At 36.3% G+C, this 25,208-nt stretch overlaps 2 protein-coding genes across 2 annotated transcripts; one reads left to right on the forward strand and one right to left on the reverse strand.

Moving 5' to 3' along the window:
* Nucleotides 1-13,812: 13,812 nt before the first annotated feature.
* On the forward strand, nucleotides 13,813-15,207 carry LOC9319828 (probable prefoldin subunit 1). The gene is made up of 6 exons (XM_002883715.2): nucleotides 13,813-13,952; nucleotides 14,052-14,105; nucleotides 14,487-14,592; nucleotides 14,677-14,683; nucleotides 14,770-14,854; nucleotides 14,946-15,207. The coding sequence occupies exons 1-6, from the start codon at nucleotides 13,929-13,931 to the stop codon at nucleotides 15,054-15,056; spliced, it is 387 nt and encodes a 128-aa protein (XP_002883761.1). The 5' UTR covers nucleotides 13,813-13,928; the 3' UTR covers nucleotides 15,057-15,207.
* Nucleotides 15,208-15,295: 88 nt separating this feature from the next.
* Nucleotides 15,296-24,927, reverse strand: LOC9319829. The gene is made up of 27 exons (XM_021033889.1): nucleotides 24,820-24,927; nucleotides 24,446-24,736; nucleotides 24,123-24,182; nucleotides 23,931-24,023; nucleotides 23,476-23,695; nucleotides 22,896-23,002; nucleotides 22,595-22,657; nucleotides 22,046-22,146; nucleotides 21,792-21,886; nucleotides 21,652-21,672; nucleotides 21,312-21,407; nucleotides 21,067-21,187; nucleotides 20,849-20,986; nucleotides 20,514-20,704; nucleotides 19,710-19,981; nucleotides 19,293-19,394; nucleotides 18,846-19,022; nucleotides 18,581-18,769; nucleotides 18,213-18,454; nucleotides 17,962-18,108; nucleotides 17,243-17,471; nucleotides 16,644-16,772; nucleotides 16,426-16,554; nucleotides 16,284-16,337; nucleotides 16,001-16,183; nucleotides 15,770-15,829; nucleotides 15,296-15,668 (listed from the first exon to the last, which is right to left on the reverse strand). The coding sequence occupies exons 1-27, from the start codon at nucleotides 24,823-24,825 to the stop codon at nucleotides 15,594-15,596; spliced, it is 3,591 nt and encodes a 1,196-aa protein (XP_020889548.1). The 5' UTR covers nucleotides 24,826-24,927; the 3' UTR covers nucleotides 15,296-15,593.
* Between the last annotated feature and the right edge of the window lie 281 nt (nucleotides 24,928-25,208).

A 25,208-nucleotide genomic window follows, 5' to 3' on the forward strand; every position in this document is an offset into this window, starting at 1 on the left:
ACCTAATATTAAAAAGATTGATATACGTATTTGATTGACGTTTCATACGATCGTATTATGATCGTTATTTCATATTTTAAATAATTTTTATTATTTTACATAATTATATAAAAGTAAATTAGTTATTGTGTAAATTAATTTTGAAAATTTGTGGAGTATTCTTTATAATTCTCCACAAAACTTGTTTTAGTACTACTAGATCGAAACCCGTGCTACGATGCGGGGCAAATTTAAATAAATTTATTTTTGAAGAAGTTGTTTGACATCAAGTAATTTTGGAGAACAACATGCATGAGGTAAATTTAACAAGTGGTGTAAGCCGCAGGTAGTTTTTGTAAATTAATTTTTTTAATATAAGTATTTATGATAGACATTTAAAAGATTTGTTGGATTTTGTATTTTCCTTTGCTCGTATTTTTAGTTGTCTATATTTTATAATTTTATATATGCATACATAAATAAATAACTTTATATTTGTATTTGTTTGTTTTATTTTATGTTTTTAGTATATGTTTAATTTCTTACAAATGTTAGATTTTTTATATTGTGATATGTAAATATTTTTTCAGCGACTACGTACTATACTTGAAAAACCTTAGATTCTTTCTGTTTAATTTATTTATGGTACTCAAGCATAATTTGAATCATACTAAAAATAATTAATATATCTTTTGTTTCTTTAAATAATTATTTTACCATTAGATAACAATAATTAATTATGCGAAGTTAATTTTGGGTGTATTTTGTTCTTTAAAATTTGAACACTATAAACATTTTTTAACTTTAAAATAATTTGATTTTTGAATAGATCGGGATAATATTATTAGGGTGGATATTTTAACCGAATTGAACTAAACCAAACCAAACCTGACAAAACAAACTCAAACCGATCCAAACCAAACCATAACTTACATTCAAACCATTTGATTATGTTTCTTCTCAATCCGAACCGATAACCCAATGTATTTGTTTATTTAATTAATTAATAATATTATAAATACTAATATGTAATTATTTACCAATGTTACGCTTGATTTGGAGCTTTAGATTATTTTCCTTTTCTAATTAATTACATAAAATTAGATTGATTTAGTTTAATTATCTCTACCAGACTATGCGATTTCTATAACCAGTCCATCATTTTCGAGAATCCGAAAATCGTTCTTCTCTTTCGCAACCCACACTTTCTCTTCCTCTCTAATCCTACCAAGAAATCATCTTCTTCCATTAGTAAAGAAAAAAGTGTTCATCTCTGTATGTTTGTTTCTTCAATCAATCAAATCATGAGGCTTTGAAAATTGGTTTTCCCCAATTAGCATTAATCGGTATGAAGTCAAATCTTCTGCAGTCATCATCTGCTATGTTTTGACATTTTCCAAATCAAAAACATGAAATAAATTGAAATGTTTAAATTGTTGATTGATCTTCTTGTATGATTTTAAATAATTTGGTTGGAGAAGCAGAAGGAATTTGTTTATCATTTTGTGTTGTCTGTTATTGGTTTTGGATAGATTTGAGGATAAATTAAGGAGTTTGGTATAACGGTTTTTTGTAGATCCATTGGAAGATTTGGTTTGGTGTTTAATTTGATACAAGTGGGCAAACTTTTTTGGTTCTCTCCACTCAATAAATTTCATGGCTTGTGTGGGAAACTCTTGGTTTTTATTTGTCAATTATGTGTGTTTCTTAAATATTGAGACATCGATTTGTGGTTGTTGTCTTGAGAGGGAACATAATCTTCTGATCCAAATACTTGAATCTGGTTTTGTAGAAATCTAAAATTTTATACTTTCATTGATTTAATCTCCGATTCTGAGCAATAAGTCTATATTTGAGTTTGGTTTGTTTTTCAACGTCTTGGATTTGTAGTGTTTAAGGGATGGAGGCTTAAGTTCACGTCCACCTTTTCTTCCTAAAACACATGAAATGGTAGATGATTTCTTCTTTTGATTCAATTGTTTCTTGGAGTGATAACAACAAAAGCTTCATCGTGAAGAATCCAATGGATTTTTCTAGAGACTTTCTTCCCATATTTTATTATTTTTGAAACACGAGAATAAGTTTTATTCGTCAGTTTGATACATATGTAAGTTTTTCTAAATATTTGTTACTCAAATTCAAAATAGCCTTATATGTCATCTACAACTAAAACAAATTGTGTAGCTAATGTGACTTTCTTTTGAATATTACCGATTGAAACGATTTTTACAAAGTTTAACCTATGTTTGAATAATATGAATTACTACGCTCAAAAAAATTTTTAAATAATTTGAAAACGCAAATTTATTAAGCACTATATTTGATTTAATTTTTTTGTGTAAAAAAACGACATTGCTGAAGAATCAAATAAATCCAAGGTAAAAAAAAAGCTATAATTACTGGTAGCCAACAAACAACAACAAGTTTTTTTCATATAGTTTTCATGACCACAACGATTGCCTTCAGTTATCGATATCTATTTTTTTTTCTAATATTCTAAAAAAGTTTTTATTATTTATGAAAAGGAGAATTAGCCCAATATTTCAATAACATCTAAATAATAATAAGTCCATTCATTTTAAACTATAAGCCCATGAAATAAGCTTTAAGAAATAAAAGAATGACGTGGAACAAAGGAGTATTATAATTGGCAGAGAATAGCTGAGTTGTATTAATAAAATGTTTTCATTGGATGTTGATTTTAATTAGGTGTCACTCTTAGAACAGCTGAAAAAGTTGATGTGTCAACGTAGGAGAGATCCCTATTATTTTTATTGTATTGATTTTATAATATTTCTCATTATTAGAGTTCGTGTATATTACCATGTAAATTCAATATTTTGTATAAGTATTGATATATTAATTTAGTGTAAATATGTGGTTATGTGCTTCACTATATCTCATGGCATCTTCGTAATTTTTTTCTTTTGGAAAAGTGACTATGTATAATTACCCTCTTAAAATAGTAATTTTTTTAAAAAAAATTTTAGTTGTGTTATAAACCATATGGATGGACTCCATAACCGGCCCATGGCCTATTAGGGTTTTATCTTATTCTCTGTATCCTGCTATTATCCTTGTATATATATCCCTTATACTATTAATGAAAGACACAGTTTACAACACGTTATCAGCACGAGTTCTGCTTAACTGAATAAACTCTAGCCAACTAAGCAAACACGAAACCATAACCGCTTGAGCCAAAAGAAAATCAGATCAAACCCTAGCCGACCTAGCAAACAAAAATCTAAGTCTAAGCCATGAGTTCCTAAATCGATTCCGCCTTTATTTTGTTTGACGATATCTCCGACCTTCCGCTTCACTTGTCCCATCGAAAGAAAACCACCGTATTCGAGATAAGTTTTCATGCCGTAGTACTTACTTTATACGTTTTATATTTGTCGGCTTAAGAATTAGCATATCTATTTATATTCTATAACTAGCGATCTTGTATATCATATGGTATAACTACCATTGATATTATAGAATTATCGATCTGAATAATTAATATAATTGTGCTTCATAATCGGATCATCATATGCACGTTCGCATCATCGTCGTGATTAATTGCTTTATGAAACACTTCATGATATATTTTATTGTTTGATTCCACTTGTCTGGTCAATATTGTCATGCTGTGGTTTGTTATTTCTTAGCCTATTGCTTGACTAATATTCTATTAATTAGAGTTTCACAAGTACAAAGCATATTAGTAGTCGACGTGATCATGCTTTATTATTTGATTCAGTTTGCTTGGTTAATACTGTCAGGTTTTATTGTTTAATTGATACACTCAAACCGATAGCATGATTTAGTGCTTTATTGCTTAATGTTGTATTGAGGCACACACTCGTACGTCTGGTCGTATCGAATTAATTAATAATCATGTTTGGTCTTCGTTGGTTTGGTTCTTATATTTTCAAAATTTGTTGGTTCTCCTTACCACACATATATTTTATACTTTTAATCTTACTGTGCCATGGGGAAATCATTGCATCAATTATTAACCGACTACTCATACTTACTCTCGTTTTAATTACTAAGATTCGATCCAGTATTTAATTGACTTATATGATTGAGATCTTTGAGCATTGTCGTTTGTTTGATTCATGATAATTCTATGAGCATTACAGTTTGGTTGATCTTGTATTTAATAAACGTTTCTTATTTATTAATTTTTGGAAACGAAGGAGTATAAAGAAGACTAAGCAAATAATTATCATCCGTTCACATCTGCTCCATTTCATACGTATTAAGAGGATCTCTCCGATTAAAAGATAAGTACTATTTATTCATCATACTTAATATTGATACATGATCAAATAAAGTTTGATTTAATTGAAATAATTTATATATATATATATATATATCATATGATCTCGTTTGATAAGATAAAATTTGCATGAAAATTGGCACATGTGATTTGATTTATGATTTTTGTTTGGAGAATTAATTGAGAAGTTAGTGAATGGAAAGATGTTTAATGGCATGATAGATTGAATGTTTTAATATAAACCCTAGGTTAAACCGAAAGTAAACCGGTTTAAGATCAAGTTTCCCATAAATGGAAAGTTTCCAGAAATAGAAAATTTCCATAAATAGAAAGTTCCATATAAGGAAAGTTTCCAGAAATAGAAAGTTTCCATAAATAGAAAATCTCCATAAATAGAAAATCTCCATAAATAGAAAGTTCCATACATAAAACTGAAATCCTAGCAAAAACCCTAGTACTATAAATCGCGGATGCTAAAACTCTAAAACTTAACCGCGAAATCCTAATATCCTAATCTAGTATGATCCGATTGTTTGGTTGTTTTTCGTTGCATACTAGATCAATTTTCTAGGGTTGATTTCATCCATATATATATAACATGATTGTTTAGAAAACACTTGCTGAAGACAAGCATGGCTCGGTCTTAAATACCGCATGACTTGATCTAACCGATTACATGAGTTCTCATTTAACTCTATATATTATAGATGTCAGAAATCAACTATTATGAATACACGGCACTCAATGCCTCTAGTGACAATTATTTACAATGGGCTTTGGACACTGAGATTGTCCTAAAGAAAAAAGGGCTTGGTGAATCTATTGTGGAAGGAAACAATGTCACCAGAAGAGAAAGATATAAGGCGATTACTAACATACGCCATCACCTCAATGAGAGTCTCAAAATCAGTACCTCACTATTAAGAATCCTCTGGACCTCAGGACAGAGTTGAAAAAAAAAATCAATATAACCACCAAAGAACGGTGCTATTAGCCAAAAGCCCGATTCGATCGGAAGAATCTCAGATTCCAGGAATTCAAATCCATGAATGAGTATAACTCAGCACTATTTAAAATAGTGTCAATACTGAGATTCCGTAGTGAAGAAGTTACTGAGAATGACTTGCTAGAGAAAGCATTCTCGACCTTTCACACAAACAATATATTGCCTCAGCAACAATATCGTGAAAAAGGTTTTTACCACATATGCGAGTCTAAACTCTTGTTTTGCTACTTGCTGAGCAAAACAATGAGTTATAAATAGTGAAATGAGACCTCCTGGTCCTACCCCATCATTAGAAGCCCATTGGACTGAAGAGCCTAAAGAGCCTAAAGAGACTAAAGAGTCTAACCACGTCCAAAGAGATAAGTATCATGGCCACAGTCATGGTAAATGGAATGAACATGGTAGAAGTGGCAATTATAATTTATATGATCAAGGAAACCATTCATATGGTTAAGGCCGCCAACCCGACTTTGGTCGTAATCGAGGTAGAGGCCACGGTATACCCAAACCACAAGACTCAAATAAACTTGTTTGCCACTGATGAGGAATGGGGAAACCATTGGACTAAGACGTGCAGGACAACTAAGCATCTCGTTGATCTCTATCAAGAGAGTTTGAAAAGAATCTAGAAGCTCATTTAGTTCATCACGATGGTGAAGAAGATTTCGACCATGAGATAGATGACTATGAGAATTTAATAAACGAAAAATATCTAAAGACATGGTTCATTAGCCAAATTGCGGGTATAGCTAAATTTAGTGAAGGCTAAGGGCAGGCCCATGGCAGGCCCATATTCCCAAGGGCACACATCCTCAGATGCTTCATATTCACCCAGCCCAAAGGGGCTTGTTGAGTTTCAAAGAAATGTGTTTGAATGGTTTCCACATTGAAACTAAGGGTGAAGGGAACAAAGGATTCCCATATATTACTAAGAGCACCCAAGACCATGAGAAAGTCTTAGAGACTATACCCGCGTCATAGAATTTTACTATTTCAAGGTCAATATGATAAAGGCTAATACAGTAAACAAAAGTGTTTACTAAGAAATTCACTAATGGCATGACCGGCCTGGTCAGCCTGGTTCTAACATGATGCGTAAAGCTGATATTAAAATCAAAAGGGCACACCTCTTAAGGACCTCACGTGTGTAGCATGTACACAAGGGAAACTCATACTAAGGCCATCACCAGTCAAAGCGACTAGAAACTTGGTGTTTCCTAGATTGCTGGCCCAGATCATAAGTCTGTGAGCCCACATACTTAAGACTATATGTCTAGATAATGCTGGTAAATTATGTCCCAAGCGTTTTATGGCTACAGTATGTCCATGAGGGGGAGAGTAGTATACCCCGTGGCACATGTCCATACTTGAACTCACAGTAGCTGCTTGGGGACACGCAATATTACATGCAACAAGAGCATATACGCATCAGGCCATTCTAGTGAGCATAGATATTCACCATCCCAACTACTCACAGGTCAGGAGCCAGATATGTCCCATCTAAAGACATTTGGGTGTGTCACCTATTTACCCATAGCACCACCACAGAGAGCAAATAATGGGACCTCAAAAGGGGATGAGAATATACGTTAAAAATGATTCTCCCACCATCATTAAGTATCTCGAGCCAAAGGCCAGATACAAGGATTGTCATCTCAATGAATCCGTTTTCCCAACACTAGGTGGAGAGACTAACAAGCTGGTCAAAGAACTTACATGGAATCAAACATCCTTCACATGGCAAGATCCTCGGACTCCATCAGAGATCCAAAAGACTATATATCTGCAAAAGCTAGCTAAAACATTTGCCAAGATTCCTATAATGACCCAAAGAGAGTAACAAAATCGTACATACCAGCTTGTAATGCACCAGTACATATTGATGTTCACAAGGAACATAATCAAGTTGCTACAGAGGCTACAACACGTAAGAAACGTGGTAGACCCAAAAGGTTCCAAAGACAAGAACCCTCGGAAATCAAAGAAAGGTGCAAGGGAAACCGAGAAGGTTCAAGAAACCATAGACATGGCCGGCTAATAGACATAACCCTAAGGTACCAATCAATGAGGTTTGGGATGCCAAACTTCAAGGTCCTGAAGGTGTAAAGAGATCTCTATAAACTATATCATGTCTAGAATACAATAGAACCGAAAAGATGTCGACATCAATGATAACATATTTGCGCATAAGGTAGCAACTGAAATGAATGAGGATCAGGAGCCCACGTCTATACTAGAGTGCACTCAAAGACCTGATTGATTAAAATGGTACAAGACCATAAAACGTGGAGCTAATAATCATTAAGAAGAAGAATGTGTTTGGTCCAATACGAAGGACACCATTCAATGTAAAGCCAGTGGGACAAATGAGTCTTTGTGATTATGTGAAATAAACATAGTGAAAGCGTGATATATCAGACACGGCTTGTCGCACAAGGATTCACACAAAGACCAGAAATAGAGGAGATATACTCCCATGTGGTGGATGCTAAGACATTTAAATCTTTGCTAAGTCTGGCTATATAAAAGAGAAAGATTTGCGGCTAATGGATGTAATGCCTGCATATTTATATATGTCCACTGGATAATATATGAGATTACCAGAGGGTATTGAGCTCAAAGATAAGAAAGATTCTCGAGAACAACACTGCATAAGGCTGGACAAATCCTTATATGGACTGAAACAAAGCGGACGTATGTGGTATAACCGGTTAAGCGAATATCTCATCAGAGAAGGCTATAAAAACGATCCGATCAGTCCATGTATTTTTATCAAGAGGTTTGCAAACAAAGGATTTGTAATCATAGCAGTGTATATGAATGATTTAAACCTCTGGGTAATCGACCAAACAGTTGAGTATATCTAAATAAAGAATCTGAAATGAAAGACCTAGGCAATAATTAAGTTCTGTTTGGGATTACAACCTGAGTACGTGAATAATGGAATCCTTGTGCATCAAATGGCATACACTGAAAGAGTACTCAAGGAGATTTAATAAGGACCAGGCCCGCCCATTGACCAGGCCCAATGGTGGTGAGAAGCCTCAGATTGGATAGTGATCCATTCAGTCCGAAAATGCCATACCTTAGTGCCATAGACACACTAGACCAAACATTTGTTTTGCCGTGAGTCTCCTGTCTAAATTTAGTTCATGATCAACCCAAAGGCACTAGAAAGGTTTAAAGGAAGGTTTGGTTAAATTTTAAATTTTATTCTTCCTGCGTTGTTTACTTAGGTATATTCTATACTGATCTAACCAAGGAAGTTCCAGTTTGCTTTGGTTTAGTTTGATTTGCTGATGCAGGTTATTCATAAGATCAGATTATGGCATGGTCAATGAATAGGAACTACGTGTGGCTTGATCCCTTCCAGGGGTACGTAGGCAGCCTTCCTTAAGGCGCAACTACTACTACATCAAAGACCATCATATTTGAAGACAACGCAGCATGTATTGCTCAACTCAAGGATGGCTACACTAAGAGAGACCGGACGAAGCACATTTTTCCAAAGCTCTTCTTCACTCATGAATTACAGAAGGACGGTCAGGTCAAAGTTCAACAGATCCGGTCAAGTGAGAATTCAGCCGACCTATTCACCAAATCATTGCCGACTTCAATGTTCCGGAAGCTCATTCATCAGATCGGGATGCGCGGACTTAAGGATCTACAGTGATGCTCATATCAGGGGGAGTAATGCGTGTTGTACTCTTTTTCCTTCACCATGGTTTTGTCCCACTGGGTTTTCCTGGTAAGGTTTTAATGAGGCAACATTCCCCAACGCATTATAGAGATCCCGGTTTAGTATCGGGCACGGTTATGTCTTCCAAGGGGGAGTGTTATAAACCATATGGATGGACTCCATAACCGGCCCATGACCCATTAGGGTTTTACCTTATTCTCTATATCCTACTATTATCCTTGTATATATATCCCTTATACTATTAATGAAAGACACAGTTTACAACAAGATGTTAGATTCATAATAATAATTTTCCAAGCGTCCAATATTCTACCACAATTCTTTTTTGATATTTTGAGTTTGGCTAAAAAACAAAGAATTGACTTGAGTAAAAAACAACTAAAGCGATGGGTGGAATTCCGAGTTTAATAACACAAAAGCTTGGTCAACGCGGTTTATCCTTGCTTTAATGCATGGACCCGAGGACGATTTCATTTTCTTGGTCCCTTGAACAAAATTAATAAAATCTGAGCAGATATAATGTGTGAAATGTGATACAGTTACTGGATTTATTTTAGAGTCAATGTCCTAAAGTTATATATTTGCAAGAATGTGATGTTGCTTGGCTAGTGTTATCGAATAATGATTTTTCCGTATTTGGAATTTTGGATTACTCGTATCCGACTAATATATAAATAAGATCAATATTTTTATGAACATATACGAAAAAAAAAAAATCTTTGGTCAGTGGGGAGAATTCTAGACCGGTACTCAGACTAATTCTCCAAAACATACATAAATTCAATTTTTACCACTGAAAAAAGTGGACAAAGGTGGATATAGAAGTTTTATTTGATACAAAAAAATAGTCATTTAAATATCTGCTATGACCTGATACGATAACCAAGGTTCAGATGTTTGTCTACAAACAATCTAAAATCCAATAATGTTGTTGGTCTTCAGTCTACCACTCCGTGGGTTATTAGATACTCCTCAGGAAAGCCCGGCCAGATTTGGTGTTGTTAAGCAATGACTTTATGTTGAATTGGTTGCGTTGCAAACAAACAATGACTTTTACTTTTAGCAAAAAAAAAAACATTACAAAATTATGTTAATTACTTACTTAAAGTTAAATTAAAAAAATCATGGTACAATCCAAAACACAACACGGTAATTAGATTGTGTTATTGGGTTGAAATTGTTTGCTGCAACTAGGCCTGGGCTAACGGTTCGAACCGATTAAACCGAACCGACCGAACCGAGAAATTCGGTTATCGGTTTCAATTCGGCAGAGAGACAAGAACCGATCGGCGGATTTCTAAATTTATTTCGGGTATCGGTTCGGTTCGGTTCGGCAAACGATAACCGAACGGTTTATTAAAAACCGTAGTATATAAGACTAGCATTTGTCACAAACCCTAAAACACGAGCCTCCTTCGTTTTCATTCACGACTTATCTCTCTCTGTCTCTCGAACCCAAGGAACTCCTTCATCTCATCTTAACCTCGTCAATTTCTTCTTCGATTTGTCATTCATCTCAAGGATCTATCAAAATCATCCGTAAATTCTCGTCGAAATTTGTCAGTCTTGACTTCCTCTCGATCCGAAGAGATCTCGAATCAGTAAGTTCTTCTCTCTTACGAGTTGGGGGTTTATTTTATCTGTATTGGGGGGTTTGATTTTTGTTTTGTGGGTTTCATATTTGATTCTTCAAAACCCTAATTTTTCAAAACCGTAATTTTTATTTTCGATTTGGGGTTCATTTAGCTTGTATATTGTTCTCTGTTTTTGATTTGGGGGTTTGAATTTTGAGTTGGTGTTTGTATCTGAAAACCCTAATTTACTAATTCATAAAAACCCTAAATTTCGATTTGATGCATGTCGTTTATCTATTGTTGTCTGTTTTTGATGCATGTTTTATATGTCTATTTTGTAGATGGCTTCTGAAGATGAGATTGACATCGACGTTGAACCAGAATCTGTTCCGGAATCTGTTAAGACTAGAAAAAGGTCATCTTCGTCAACTGCTATGCCACCAAAACCGAAGAAGAAATATGCTAAAAGGGCACCAGTCTGGCAACATTTTGTCCTCAAAGAAGGTGATGACTTACATAGCATCTGTAAGTATTGTAGAGCTGAAATAGGATGTGATACGAAATTGGTAGGCACTAGTCCGATGATTAGTCATATAGAGAGGTGCAAGTCATTCAAGGAATATGATGAAAGGGATAAACAACAGAAGTTAAGTGGTGTTGATGGTGGCAATATGAAAGTGGTTAGGTATGATCCTCTTTTGTTTAGGAGAGCAGTCAATACATTGGTGGTAGTCAATGAGCTGCCTTTCTCTTTTGTTGAATCAGAGGGGTGGAAGGATTTCTGTGGCTTAATGTTGCCTATGTACAATACATTTTCAAGAAGAACATGCACACGAGATATTGCTGCCATGTATTTGCAAGAGAAGGCTGCACTTAAGCATCTGTTTAGTGTAGAGAAGAAGAGAGTTTCACTGACCACAGACATATGGGTGTCTCCTACAACATCCTACAACTACATGGTCGTGACTGGTCATTGGATTGATGCCAATTGGCGCATGCAGAAAAGATATCTCAGCTTTAAGGTGATCAAGGACCACAAAGGAGACACAATAGCTGGACAGCTTCTTGACTGCATAGATGAGTGGGGAATTGAGAAGGTATTCACTGTGACTGTTGATAATGCAAAGGGTAATGACAAGGCTCTTAGGGTATTTACAGAAGCATTGAGGCTGAGAGGACCAGAAGCTTTAGTTCAAGATGGTGATTTAATGCACATGAGATGTTGTGCTCACATCTTGAACCTTATTGTGGGGGATGGTCTTAAAAAGGCCAAGACTAGCATTGTGGCTATTAGGAATGCAGTGAAGTATGTGTGCAGTAACTTCCAGAGGTTGAAGTCTTTTGTTCTGCGGTGTGAGACAGGAAAGATAGCTAGAGGAAGCTTGCCTCTAGATGTTGTTACAAGGTGGAATTCAACTTATCTTATGTTGACTTCTGCCATTAAGTTAAGGCCAACCTTTGAGAAGATGTCTGCTGAGGATAAGCTGTATTGTGAGTACTTTGAGGAAGAAGAAGAGAAGACTAAGACAAAGAGAATCGGACCACCAACCTCCACTCAATGGGATGAAGTAGAGAGGTTAGTGAAATTTCTAAAGATCTTTTACAAGAGTACTTTGGTATTTTCAGCTTCAACATCAGTAGTTTCTACACTATGTTACAATGAGATTGTGAATATAGAGAAGAATTTGATCGGTAAGTGTGGTCATAGGACTAAAGAGGTTAGAGATCAAGCATTTCTGATGAGGGATAAGTTTGAGAAATATTGGGATGGGTTGCTGAATATGAATGAGCTTATGATCATTGGTTCTGTATTTGATCCAAGAAACAAGATGCAATTTGCTGACTTGTGCTTTGAACAGTTGTATGGTAAGAACACTATAGAGACTAGGCAGTTACATGCTTCTGTTACAAATGTAATGAAAGATTTATATGCGGAGTATAGCATCCGATTAAGCAAACCAAATGTTACCGATGGAGGTGGAAATCAAAGTGGTCCTCGAGATTCTGAGCAGCAAAGTACTACGTGTGATTTGTCAGATGATGAAGATGATGTGATGTATGAGGGAGCTGATGTAATTTTCCATAAGCAGGTTAGGGAAAGGAGCAATGTAGAAGGTTTTAGTGAGCTAGATATATATTTGGCAGAAAAACCAGAGTTGAAAGTGGCTAATCCTTTGGGGTTACCTTATGACGTTCTGCATTGGTGGAAGTGTAATAGCTCCAAATTCCCAATATTATCAGAAGTTGCTAAAGATGTCTTAGCACTACAAGTCTCATCAGTTGCCTCAGAATCTGCCTTTAGTACTACTGGCAGAATCTTAGATCCTTATAGGAGTTCTTTAACGCCTTACATGATAGAGGTGCTGCTGTGTACACAACAATGGCTGCGGTGTAAATTTAAATCTCAAGCACAAGTTGAAAACTTAGTGCAAATGTTAGAAGAAGTTGTGTTTTTCGAGACGCTTGGTAAGTATCAAAGTATCCTTCTTATTTGTTATTACTACTTGACTACTTGTAATGTATTGCAAACTAACAATTGATGTTTTTTTGTATAGATTCAAGGAACAATCTTGCTTCTTCTCAGCCTACTTCTTCTCAGCCTCCGTTATCAACCGATCTTGACATGGATGGAAAGGTAATATTATTGGCTCATTTGAATGTTTTCTAAATGCTATGACTTATGATTGTTTTGTTTGTCATTTGTGAATGCAGTAGCAACAATTCATGGAACTAGCTGCATCAATGAGCCAATGACTCCTATAAGTGTCTTTCTTTATGCTCTATTTTGCTTCCATCTTTGAATCAGACTTTTAACGTGGAAGTTTCTGTTTTGTTGATTCAGACTTTTAATGTGGACTTTTATTGCCTAGACTTTAAACTGGTTTGTAATGATTTTTGTTGTGACATTTGGTGTCAAACTGGTTTGTAACAAGTGTCAGGTTGTTTTGCATGGGTCAAATGGTCTAGTTCGGTTTAAATTAACCGAAATAGAATTTAATCGGTTTAATTTCGGAATAGATTTCAAACTTAATAACCGAACCGAAATAACCGATAACCGAACCGACCGAACCGAAGTTTTAATCGGGTAGTTCGGAGGGTTTTTAAATCGCCGAACAACCCGAGAAACCGAATAAACCGAACCGAAAAACCCGAAAAAACCGGACGCCCAGGCCTAGCTGCAACTTTCAAACACTGACTTTTTATTTACAAAAATCATGGTTAATTATAAATTTATAAGTGAAAATTAACAAATGGGCCGATTTGACCCAATAAAGCCTTGACAAACCGGGCTAACCCGTCTGCAACCCGACCCGGAAAGTTGTAACTTTTTTTTCACCCTAAAACGAAAGACCCTTCTCTAGCACGTCGGAGTTGGGAAGATCAAGATCTGCAGACATGGCGGACGAAGCAACCAGAGCTGTAAGTTCCTCTTTGTTAAATCCGCTCAATTCCTTGCATAAAATGCAATCTTCTTAGTTCCCGATAAAGACGTTGGAATTCTAATGTGTAAAGTTACAGGCTTTTATGGAGATTCAAGCAAGTATGATTGAACTCACTGGGAAGCTTAAACAGGTAAAATCCTCCCTTTCTTTGTATTATCGCCTTCCTATTTGATTATTTATCAAGTTTTAGAATCAAACGTGACACATTGTAAAAGTGGTTGCTTCTATTTTGTTAGTTCTTGAACTATGTTTGAGTTTGGAATCACTTCTTTGGATATATACCACATTTTCAATGCTAAATAGCTTGTTATAACTGGCGATATGAATATGATTCAGTGAAAAATGGTTCAGTATTTCGACAATGGTGTGGAGAAGCTTAGCTCTATGTATTCGTAAAACAAGATGCCACTGGAGATGGCAAAAATTATAGACATTACTGTTATTGGCTGTCCTAGGTCATTGTCATGTGGTGATTAAGTGACATATATGTGAATACGTATGGGTTTTATAGGTGCAGAATCAGATGCGCAACAAAGAGGGAGATAGAAAGCGAGCTTTCTTAACCTTGGAGGAGCTGAGGCCATTGCCTGAGGATACAAACACCTACAAGTCAATAGGCAAGTGATTCCGTTCTTTGGTGATACAAGGATAGTAGCTTTTGGGTTTATCATGTCTAACTTGTGGTTTATTCTTGTTTTCAGGAAGAACGTGAGTGGTTAATAGTCCGTCCAACTAGGGCCTTGTGAGAATTTTGAAGGCTGATTATTGTTTTGCTTCATATATATGGTGAACAGGTTTGTTCTAGAGCCCAAGACAGTGCTGGAGGGTGAACAAGAGCAAAAACTCAAGGACAGTGAGGCTGCTGTTGCTTCTCTACAGGTACATCATTCCCTCTTTCGAAGATCTGATTGGGTTATTAAGAGATCATTGAAACGCCGGTTTTATAACATGTTTGCGGGATGATTGTCAGACATCGAAGGAATACTTGGAGAAGCAGACAGCAGAGGTGGAGAACAACTTGAGGGAGCTGTTGCAGCAAGAACCGGGCATTGCTCAACAGATAATGTCCATGTCTATGTAATTTTTGTATTATCCAAACCTGAACAAAAAAGTACACTCAACTCTGAGTTTTGTTCTGCTTTATTAGAGCTTTTGGGATTGAAACCATAAGATGTTCTGTTTCTGAAGTTTGTAACATTCACAAGTATTTGTCCGATCAGAATTAAATTAAAGTCTATTGTGCGAAAACAAAGTTAGATCTAACCAACTCGAGATTGCATTGAACAATGTGAACGTATATAAATTTAATCTCACACAATCTTAACAGAAGTAGATATAATATAATGAATTCAAGTGTAACAACAATTAAAACTTAAGTAATGTTCCTTTTTAGTAAAAACTTAGTTGACCAACCATCAAAAGCATGGGAGGAATAAATGTCAAAAGACATACACATACATATCAAACCCCAACAAATACATTCCTTCATGTACACTGATTTTACACTATTTCTTCAAGGAAATCATGGATCATAATGTCTCGGCATCTAAGCAGTCCTCTTAAGATGTCCATAGTGTTGGCTTCTACGTCTAAAGCCGTTCCCAAAAAAAAATCCAATTCAAGATTGATTGACGTAAAGAACGGGAACTAGTCCCGCCATCTTCCCATCTCTTCCAGGCCGCTTCTTCTTTACCTGTCATAGTTTATAAGTTGATCCCGGTTAGGCTAAGGTTTTAAAAAGCTGTGCTCCTCACTAGATTTAAGTGTTGTCTCTCTAATCCAAGTACTACTTACATAAAACCAGCCATCTACTTCATACTCTATCTCCAATTCCTCTTCTGCCGTCAAGTTTAGCTGCAACATACCGATAGGTGTTTTAAAACTTGCATCATAACACATCTTTCCAGGAACAAGATAACCGTGTAGGTAAATAACGAATGGATAATATTTGAACCACATATTTCTGAATCATTTAACTGGTGTTTTCCAGAACATACCAAAGGAAAACGACAAAAGCAAGCTTACCTCATCATCTCCTCCTGCAGTGAAGTCATAGAGCGCTGTTCCAAATCTTGTACCAGTAGATTTCCTAGGTTCTTCATCATCTGATTCATAACTTCGAGAACCAGACCCTGCTACAGGGTTCTCAAACGATTCACGACTTTGTGGCTCAGAATATGAATAAGGCGGAGGAGGCTCTTCTCTAATCTGAGAGAGAGAGGAGAAAGAAGAATAAGAAATGACCATTCTAACAGAGAATCAGCCCATTTCACAGCATATACAAACACACAAAAGAATATCAGCTTACCGGGGAACCATAGCCTTCATATGTGGACTGGTATTTGCTTCCACCCGATTTTGCCTATTTGAGTTACCACATTCATATAGTTAAAATTAGTTGGCACGAATAATTCATAAGTTTTTATTAACTAAATTTGTGTGTGCCCTACCGTTGCTTGTGAGGAAGGCTTTGAACTGAATAATGATGGGTAGTTCATTCCACCAAAGTGAGAGGATATAGAGCTTTCCACTGATCCAGTAGAATCTGGAGACGATGAACCTGATCTCGCATCTTCTTCCTGCAAATACAACGACAGTCATTTTTAGCATCCTTAGAATTAAGTCATTTTGATGAAAGCCCTGAAGATAGATTAAGCTAATAGTATACCTCCAATTCTGAAGTTTCTAAAAGAGTCTTAGCCCACATGTCATCATAGCCAACTGAAGGTCTAGAGAAGACATTCTCCTCCTCAACATCTGGTGCATCTGTTCCGACTCCAGAAAGGAATTCATTGACCTGACAAACATTATATAGGTCTGAGTTTCATTTCGAGACATAAAAGAATTGGTAGCATCTATAATGTAATTATGTACGAATAAACAGGTAGATCAAAAGTTCACAACCAGATAATCAGATGAATGGTTAACCACTACTACTTAAACCTTAATAGCATGTGAAATGTAAGCAGATCTGCTATCGACTTATAATCAGAAAAGACAATACCCAAACTTTCCATCACAAGTGTAGTCCCAAAGCATTCATTATTGACCCCATTCAGACCAGTTCCGACCAAATGGGACGTGAAACGGTTTACTATGTCTTCTTTGAAAACAAGGTTTTACACTTTTACTCTAATGGGCAATCCACACAACTGCTCATATCTTTCATCTAACAATAAGAAGAATATCTAAATAGTACACACAGGCACTAAACTGCACACATACTAATCCGTTATCTTAAAAGGTCAGATAAAAAAGGTAACTGACCCTACTCATTGCTGGGGCATTGTTTCCAAGAAGACCATCATCGCCAAGGTTTGCAGCCCAAGCATTCACCAAATCATCATCCAGACCACTGGAGTTTGAGACAGCGGGGGCAGGCTGAGTGGACTCGTAAATTAAGTCCGAAATTCCAGTAGCAACGACAGCTGGATCGGTGGACCCGGTAGATGCAGTGATATTGTGCTTTGTGCGGTATATGTCAATGAGCTTTGCGCTTCATAGGTTAGGAGGAAAAAAAATAAGTATTATCATATGAAACCTGTATATAGACAGACAGAAAAGCACCTAATAAAATGAAGAAAAACGGGGAAGCAAGCATGCAATTTACACAAAAAAGGTCGTCAGCGAGATCACCAAACATGAACTGTAAATTCTGGACTTCTTTTGATTAAACTGTTTATATATAGTTGACTACATCAAAACAGGTATAACATCGTTCTTATTATTTTTTTCAGAATCTTGGATAAAATTTATCTTTTCTTGTCCTCATGAATAAGGATAATTACATGCAACGCAATAAACTCTGCTAAACTAGATAAGCATACAACAAAAAAGCAGAAAGTCTTTTGGAAAATATAAAAAAGGGTTCGATGTACTCCTATTATTCCCTCCCATCTTCTCTATGCAATATAAGTATCGTAAGTAAGTATTATGTATTAGAGGGTAGGCTGTCTTTAATTGATATAATGAATTCAGAATGCTACCTTATCGGGCCCAGTGGTAAATACTTGGCTCTAGGAATATAGCAAAACATTGAAACAAAATCTAGCAGTCTCTCATGGTTTTCGTAGAGTTTTTTCAGCTCCTCATCCTTCCATTCTTTGTTTGCATTATCGTGATGGCGTATATCCCTTATTATCAAGAAAAAAGTCATTTGTCAATCATAATATCATATAGACGTTTACACGCACACATCACATGAAAAAAAAAAAAGAAGATATAATATCTTTCTTACTTGATTAATTCGTCTTGTCCAACATACATTTCATCAAGAACTTTTAACATCGGAGTTATTAAAACTCCAAGCCCTGTACCACTAGCTCCTTGGTCTTCACCATTACTCAGGTGCATTTCAGAAAGTTGAGACTGTACACCACCCTCTGCCAAGGTGTACAAAAACTCGTATATCTGCAGCCTAAAAGGTTCACCAGATCTAATGGCTATCGTAGTAAGAGCTTGAATTGCAACAATTCGGACCTGTGTATCCACAAAACATAAACACTAAGGCAGGAAACAGTAAAAATAATTCCTATCACAAATTTTCCAGTTAAAAACAATAAAAATCAAATCAAAATATATAACCAGCAAAATATAGTGGTATACCTCCCAGCTTCCACTAAACGCACACCTCTGGAGGCGAGTTAATGCACCAGCTAGGGTAGGATTGCGAGAACTAGCAGCAGCAACCATTTTATCTGCATCCAACATCATAAGTGCTGTGCCTGGTGGAGTTGCAGATTCCCATGCGTATTCTGAAGCAGCGTAGTTTGCATTTTCTCCAAGGAACCATACCTGCCACAGTATTCCTTCTAAGATAATGTGTTGAAAGCATTAACAATTCATGTAAAACCTTATGAGAAATGCTCACTGCTGCTTGAACCAATTTCTGCAGCGCCAGAGCTGACTTAGGATCTGATGCAGAGACCCTATCAATTGATGTCAGTCCAGCCATGGACCCCGGTTGTGGAGGTGGTAGATCAAGTACTATTGTGACTGCTTCCAGAGCTGTGTGTTTCCCGTCAGGACCAGCTCCAACAAGACATGTCTAGAAGTTGATCAGATGATAAATTGTATCAAATAAACTATTTGAGGTAGCAAAAGTTCAGCAAACTATCCCACAATAATTTGAGCCTTACAAATATACTTACAATTACGATTTTTATCCAAATATATAGCTACCAAATTTAAATAAACAAGCAAACTTCAAGATCTCAAAATGTCCTAAACACAATAAAAATTTGAAACAGGAAGAAATATACAACAGATGTAAGTAAATTATAATAGCTTTAGAATTACAACCGCAAGAAGAGAATACCTTCCAGAGTAGCTGTAAGACATCAGCGTCAATTTTCCCTGGAACTTTGGTGGCAAATATTCTGGCAATTTCGAGAAGAATAACAGCCATATCTGGAGTTGCCTGTGAAAGAAAAATTAAAAAGAGTTAACTAGTCAAAAGAAAACAGTTCACAATTCAATCTTCGACAAATTTGTTCAAGTTTTTCTTCAGTGTCATCGCAATGGATGAAATTTTTCACAAGTTCCAAGGTGTAGAATTTTTCTGCCAGATACCTCTTGTTACAAAATCTAAGTAATTAAAGAAATTCCCTATATCAGTGAACTACTACAAACATCCTACTTATAGGATTGTGGACAAACAACAGAGCTGCTTAACTTTTAAACACTTCGCAAATGCATTGGAAAAATCAAAACGCCAAGATAAAATCATACTTACCTTAAAGCGAGCATGCAAAGTAAGCAAAACATCATTAACTAGAGCTGCGGGCCAACCAGGATCTGAAAGCTCTGAGGCAATGATTGATTTCAACTCATCCAATGATTCATCTGGACTTTGCATCCATATCAATGCTTTGATAACCATTGCCCGGACATACACGCACTCACATGCTACTGTTGTCCGAACTACCTCCATTAATGCAGCTAGCAAACTTGCAATTGTATCATTGCGACCAGGCCCTGCGGATATGGATGATGTTCTCCGTATTCCTGCAAAAATATTCAATTGATAAAATTAAGGGTAAACATGTAACCAAAGAGTGGGAAAGAAGGTAGATACAAAGTGATTTGGAACATGTTAAAAATCGAAAGATAAAAAGATACCCTACATATGTAAATAATTCGGTAAAGAAAATCAAAGCAATAGGACCAAAAAAATGCGTTCCTTTGTTTAGGTCTGAAGAGAAGATTGATAAACCATCATATTATTTTTGTAAGGACGTCAGAGCATTGAGTTTACGCACATTTGTTGTTTTGTAACGATTCAAGCTACAATATAATAATCAGATAATATGATGCGCCATCAGAGCATAGATGCACTGACTTAACTCACATTTGCAGTTGGTGACCTTTAAAGGTATAATAATACAACAAAATTGAACGAAATTCTTATAGACCTAAAGCTTGCATGAAATTTGATGCTCCATATGAAATTTGAAATATATTTGTGCATCTATCATACATCTAACAAAAAAAAATATAAAAAATTGTAATTCATATTAAGAGGATATTGACAATGTACCTTCTGGATGAGAACTTTCATTGGTCTCAGCATCATCTAGAGCATCAGAAAATGCATTTACATGAACGGATTCATCAATGTCCTGTAATCCCATTGCAAACGCTGCTGCTCTGCTCTTTCCCATCTCTTGCACAACCCTTGCTGCTGCATGAAGTACTGGTCTTGAGAAACTGCGAAATGAGCTCTCTAACCTGAAAGAACAGGATCAGTTTGCGAAATTCTTTATTAGAAAACACAACCATAACGATCATTACAATCCAAAGCAACAATCTAGTGAAGAAAGGGAATCCATAAGATCTGCAATTCTAAACAGTCTTCCACCAAGCTAGGAGTACCTCCTCATTACAAGCTTAATAAGGGGCTGTGGACGCTTGGTTTTATGAGATTTATCCTTGGAGGACAAGGATGGTGCTTCTGGCAGCTTCAGGATCTCTCTGGTCAAGCGGTACCACCCAGCAGCACGCTCATCCATCCTAAATGATGCAGTACATTTTGGTTATTGAATACCTTACAAAGATTGAACTAAGAGAAATCAAAGTCATAGAACTCATGCCTCTCAGTGTTATCGTATTTTCCCAGAATGCACAAAATCGCCTCATAGCATACCCGTTCGCTTGGATCTAGGAGTAGCTGATAGAGAATTGAGTTGAACTGAGACCTAATATCAGGCCTCTCTGTAGGAAGATGGAAAGGAAACATGTAACTTGTAAGTGCTCAAAAGAAGCTCTCCCATATAGCCAGATAAAAAAACAGAGCGAGAACGGGCAGCAGAAAGAGAAAGAGCTTGATATTACTTACCATCTAATGCCCGAGCTCTAGATATCGAGTGGCACAACCTAGCCAAGGAAACTCTAGCAAGAACATCATTCATATGTAGGATATCTTGCAAAGCCCCTAATTTGGTGTACAGAAGAAAGGTATATCAGCTAACCCAGATTTGTTCTAAACTTATTGTAATGGTCATATAAAAGAGAGTTTGCTTGTGATTAGAATCAAGAGTACGTCTCAAAAGTGGACCAATTTGTACAATGCATTTAAGACTCGTGTTCCAGAGACTTCTTTATAATTAGCACAAGAAAACATGAAATAACCAACAAAAAAATTTAACGTCAAGAGATAAATGGCCTGGTGAGCATACCTGCTGGAGACGCAAGCTTTTCTGCAGCAAAAAGATCAAGAGACACAGATCAAGTTTTGAATTAAAAAACAATTATGTGTCTACACACATAAATAGAATGGAAAAAAACAATTTAAGGGGGAATAGAACAAATTATTTACCTAATGTCATTGCTACTGAATAAGGGTCTCTTGTGGCTAACTCAGATAGAATTTCCAGTGAATGCCTTACCGCAACAGGGTCAGCAAAGAAAACACTGCAACATAAGAGTGTGTACCAGAGTAAGTGTTCAATATACTGCATAATTAGGAATAGACCAAAATCCAATTGCTCTTGTGAAAACTACATCACTATACTTAATTCCAATACTCTATACTTCAATAGGAAGTAGAAAGAACCAAAAAAAAAGTCTTACCCCTGAGCTGCACGGTGCAGAAAAAGTGGATTTCCTGGATCAAGAGGGAGTCTTCTCAGTGCACTCATAGCAGCGTATTGCAAGTTACTCCGCATAATCGACTAACAAAAAGGAGATAGAACGCTCAAGTTAATAACAAAGTTTCGTGTTGACCTTCTGCAATCCAGAAGCTGTATACTTAAGTGGGGAAGAAATTCTATTCCTCTGCCTACATATCTAGAAGCTAATAAGTTATCAAAGTTTTTCCTTTGGCTTATGGATAATCTGATATAAGAATAGAATTGTAATGTTTTAAGAAATGGTTTTATCAATTCAAATGACATTTAACTCAGGCCTTAAAAAAGCTGATAGCTAATAGCCAGAGTTCCCAGATGTGCAAAGTCATATCATTATAGAGTCACTGACAAGAATGTTGAGAAATTGATACCCACAGTACGGCAAAGAACATGCAGAGCATTGTAAAACAGAAAACTATAAAATGCAGGGAACATGACTTGTATAGAAGCCTTAAGTCTTTTCCTGGCGGAACCTAAGATTTAAGAAAGATACCTCTTTATCACCCCCTTTTGTCCCAAATACACCTTTCTTTCGTTTATGCGGAACATCACCAACCTGAAAGCGATATGAAACATAAATCAGTGCCTCTGAATGTAAGTGCGAAAAAATCCGTAAATTAAACCACACTGATATGAAAAGCAATAAGAATGAAATAGTATACTTGTATAGAAGAAAAAAAAGCTGGGACTAAGGTTAAATCACACTGAGTGCAGATAATGAACTATGCCAGGGCTTATGGAAAATAAACAAAGCATCTTGTTAAACATCAGAGAGCATTGGCAGTAAGACAAACCTTTTCAAGAATGCCAAATACAATCTCATACAATTTTGACAAAAGCTCAGAATTGCCTGACGGTGAATATGTCAGAGCTTTTAAAGCTTGCAGTCGTCGAGCATGAACTGGAGAACAACATATGATAAGGTTAGAAATTCATCTCCCGTCACATTACAGATGGGAAGTTGCAAGAGAATGCTACAAAGTAGAAAATAAAGTTCTCCCCACATAATGTCGAACTGTTAATTTTAATTTCTATCTTAGGTGTTGGTTCTCATTTCCATAACCCCCAAATTATTTAAATCCACACCAAAACTGACACCACATCTAACATAACTACCTTTTGACATCACTGCTCTCAGCATTTGGGTCTATCAAAAGAAAATTACAAAGGTACTGGGATATTTCTTAAGAAACATTAACAAGCAATACCATTATAAAGATAAATCAGGTTAAGACAGTCCTCAAGACTCCAGTAAAAACAACATTTCACAATGAGACACTAACATGGCATTCATCTTCTAAGGCAGAAATATATAAAATAAAAAACTAAAGCCAGAAACCAAAACCATAATGGCCAAATGCGGGTGAAACTCACATTCAAATTCAGAATTTGTAGCTTCGGTTGTAAGTTGATTCACTATCCGAGGAACAACATCAGCTCTTGTGACTCCTCCACCAGCATCAATATCTGCTAGAGCATCCCAGTTAGGAGTGGGGATACCACCCCCTGGAGTCATGCCCGTATCGGATAAAATTCTAGCTAGGTAATAATAGACATAGCGTAGCACATTCCTATCTTCACATTGCTGATTAAGCTGTATCAATCACACGAGAAAATTAATGCTACAAACCTAATGCCTCTCTTTGACAGATTTTTTCAAAATGCAAATTTGTGAAGATTCATGATAAATTAATGGGTAAACAAAAAAAACAACTCTAATAGAACAAATCATTTATGATGATCCATTATAAAGTTATAAAAACCAATACAAGAAACCGTATTTGATCTGACAATATCTGGTCGTCAAATCAGTAACCAGTGCCACATACCATAAGTAGAGATGGGGCCAGAGAAGGATCAACGGAGTTGTACACAGCAAGCTTAGGGAACACATGATTCACAAGTTGTTTCTGAGAACTTTTCTGCTCACTCGTGAAAAAAGAAAAGAAGAAACATTCAGATACTATTTTCACCAGAAGAAGAGTGGTTTAGAGACAGAGAATAAGAACACAAACTTAAACCTGATCCAAGGTGGCAGCTAATTCATGAATGCTCCTTGCAAGTTGCGAATAGGAAACTGGCTGTGAAGTCATTTCCAACATAAAATCGAGTTAACTACATTGAAGAACAAGACATAAGTAGATTTTGTTCCTCTGATAATTTCGAACAACTACACATAAGTATATAGTATTCCTCCTATCAAAAATTCAAATCTATAACCACAAACTAGTTATCTTCGCTCTAATGGTCCAGAGTGCACTATGCTTAACGACTATGGAGTTCAGACACAGGGAAATGTGCCAAACAATAACAATTGGCACAAAATTCAATTAGTAGATCGAACCTTCTTTTTCTGTCTCTGCCTTTGTGGCATGATATTAGCCTTAACAGGATTCAGTGCAGCTTTAGCAACAGATATAGTATCGTTCTGGATCTGCATCAAAGTGGCTCTCTTCGATTTCTTTTCTCCTAGAGTCGTCTTCGTCGACATTGGATGGTGCAGATGCGAAGCCGCCGATGCGGAAGCAGGAGACGGCTGAGACGCCGTGGAAGAGGCGGACGAAGAAGTTGATTGTGCAGGAATCGGGGTTGGATCCGCCGAGATCAGATCCATTAGCGTTGTACCAGACGATTCCTGTAAACAGGAAAATGGAAGAAAGGTAAACTTGGATTCGAATCATGGCCGATGAAATACGGTGGAGATCCGGCGATGCTTACCGCCATAGTTAGTGGCAGATCGGAGGAGGATTCTCGGAGAGGATTTTAGTGACGGGCGATTCAACAAGACAACGCAAATATTAAAGAAAAAAAATCAAACTTCTAAAGTTTTGTTAAATTGTCACGAAGCACGTGAGATGCACGTGAACCTTTTATTTGTCTTCCAAGTTTTTTTGTTGGGTTTTTTTATCTTTGTGAGAAGTAGCAGTTCTAATATAGGAGGTATGAATTTGTCAAATTTGTATGTGCTATGTTGTTCAAGTTTTACAGGAGAAGATGTTGGAGGAATCGTGGGTGGATGCGGTAGAGTTAACTAAGATCATATTGAGGAGTTAACTGAGCTGTTGCAGCTTCGACCGTTGCTACCTCGAACTCTCGTTAGTCTCGTG

This window comes from Arabidopsis lyrata, assembly GCF_000004255.2.
Source record: "Arabidopsis lyrata subsp. lyrata unplaced genomic scaffold ARALYscaffold_3, whole genome shotgun sequence".
Lineage (NCBI taxonomy): Eukaryota > Viridiplantae > Streptophyta > Magnoliopsida > Brassicales > Brassicaceae > Arabidopsis > Arabidopsis lyrata.

Coding starts and splice junctions, on each gene's coding strand:
- LOC9319829 (XM_021033889.1), bottom strand. Junction 22,147..22,594: donor CAAAAGGGGGTGATAAAGAG/GTATCTTTCTTA, acceptor CCTTTTTGTTAG/TCGATTATGCGGAGTAACTT. Junction 18,770..18,845: donor AGAAATTGGTTCAAGCAGCA/GTGAGCATTTCT, acceptor ATACTGTGGCAG/GTATGGTTCCTTGGAGAAAA.
- LOC9319828 (XM_002883715.2), top strand. CDS start 13,929: ATGGCGGACGAAGCAACCAGAGCT. Junction 14,106..14,486: donor TCACTGGGAAGCTTAAACAG/GTAAAATCCTCC, acceptor TGGGTTTTATAG/GTGCAGAATCAGATGCGCAA. Junction 14,855..14,945: donor CTGCTGTTGCTTCTCTACAG/GTACATCATTCC, acceptor GATGATTGTCAG/ACATCGAAGGAATACTTGGA.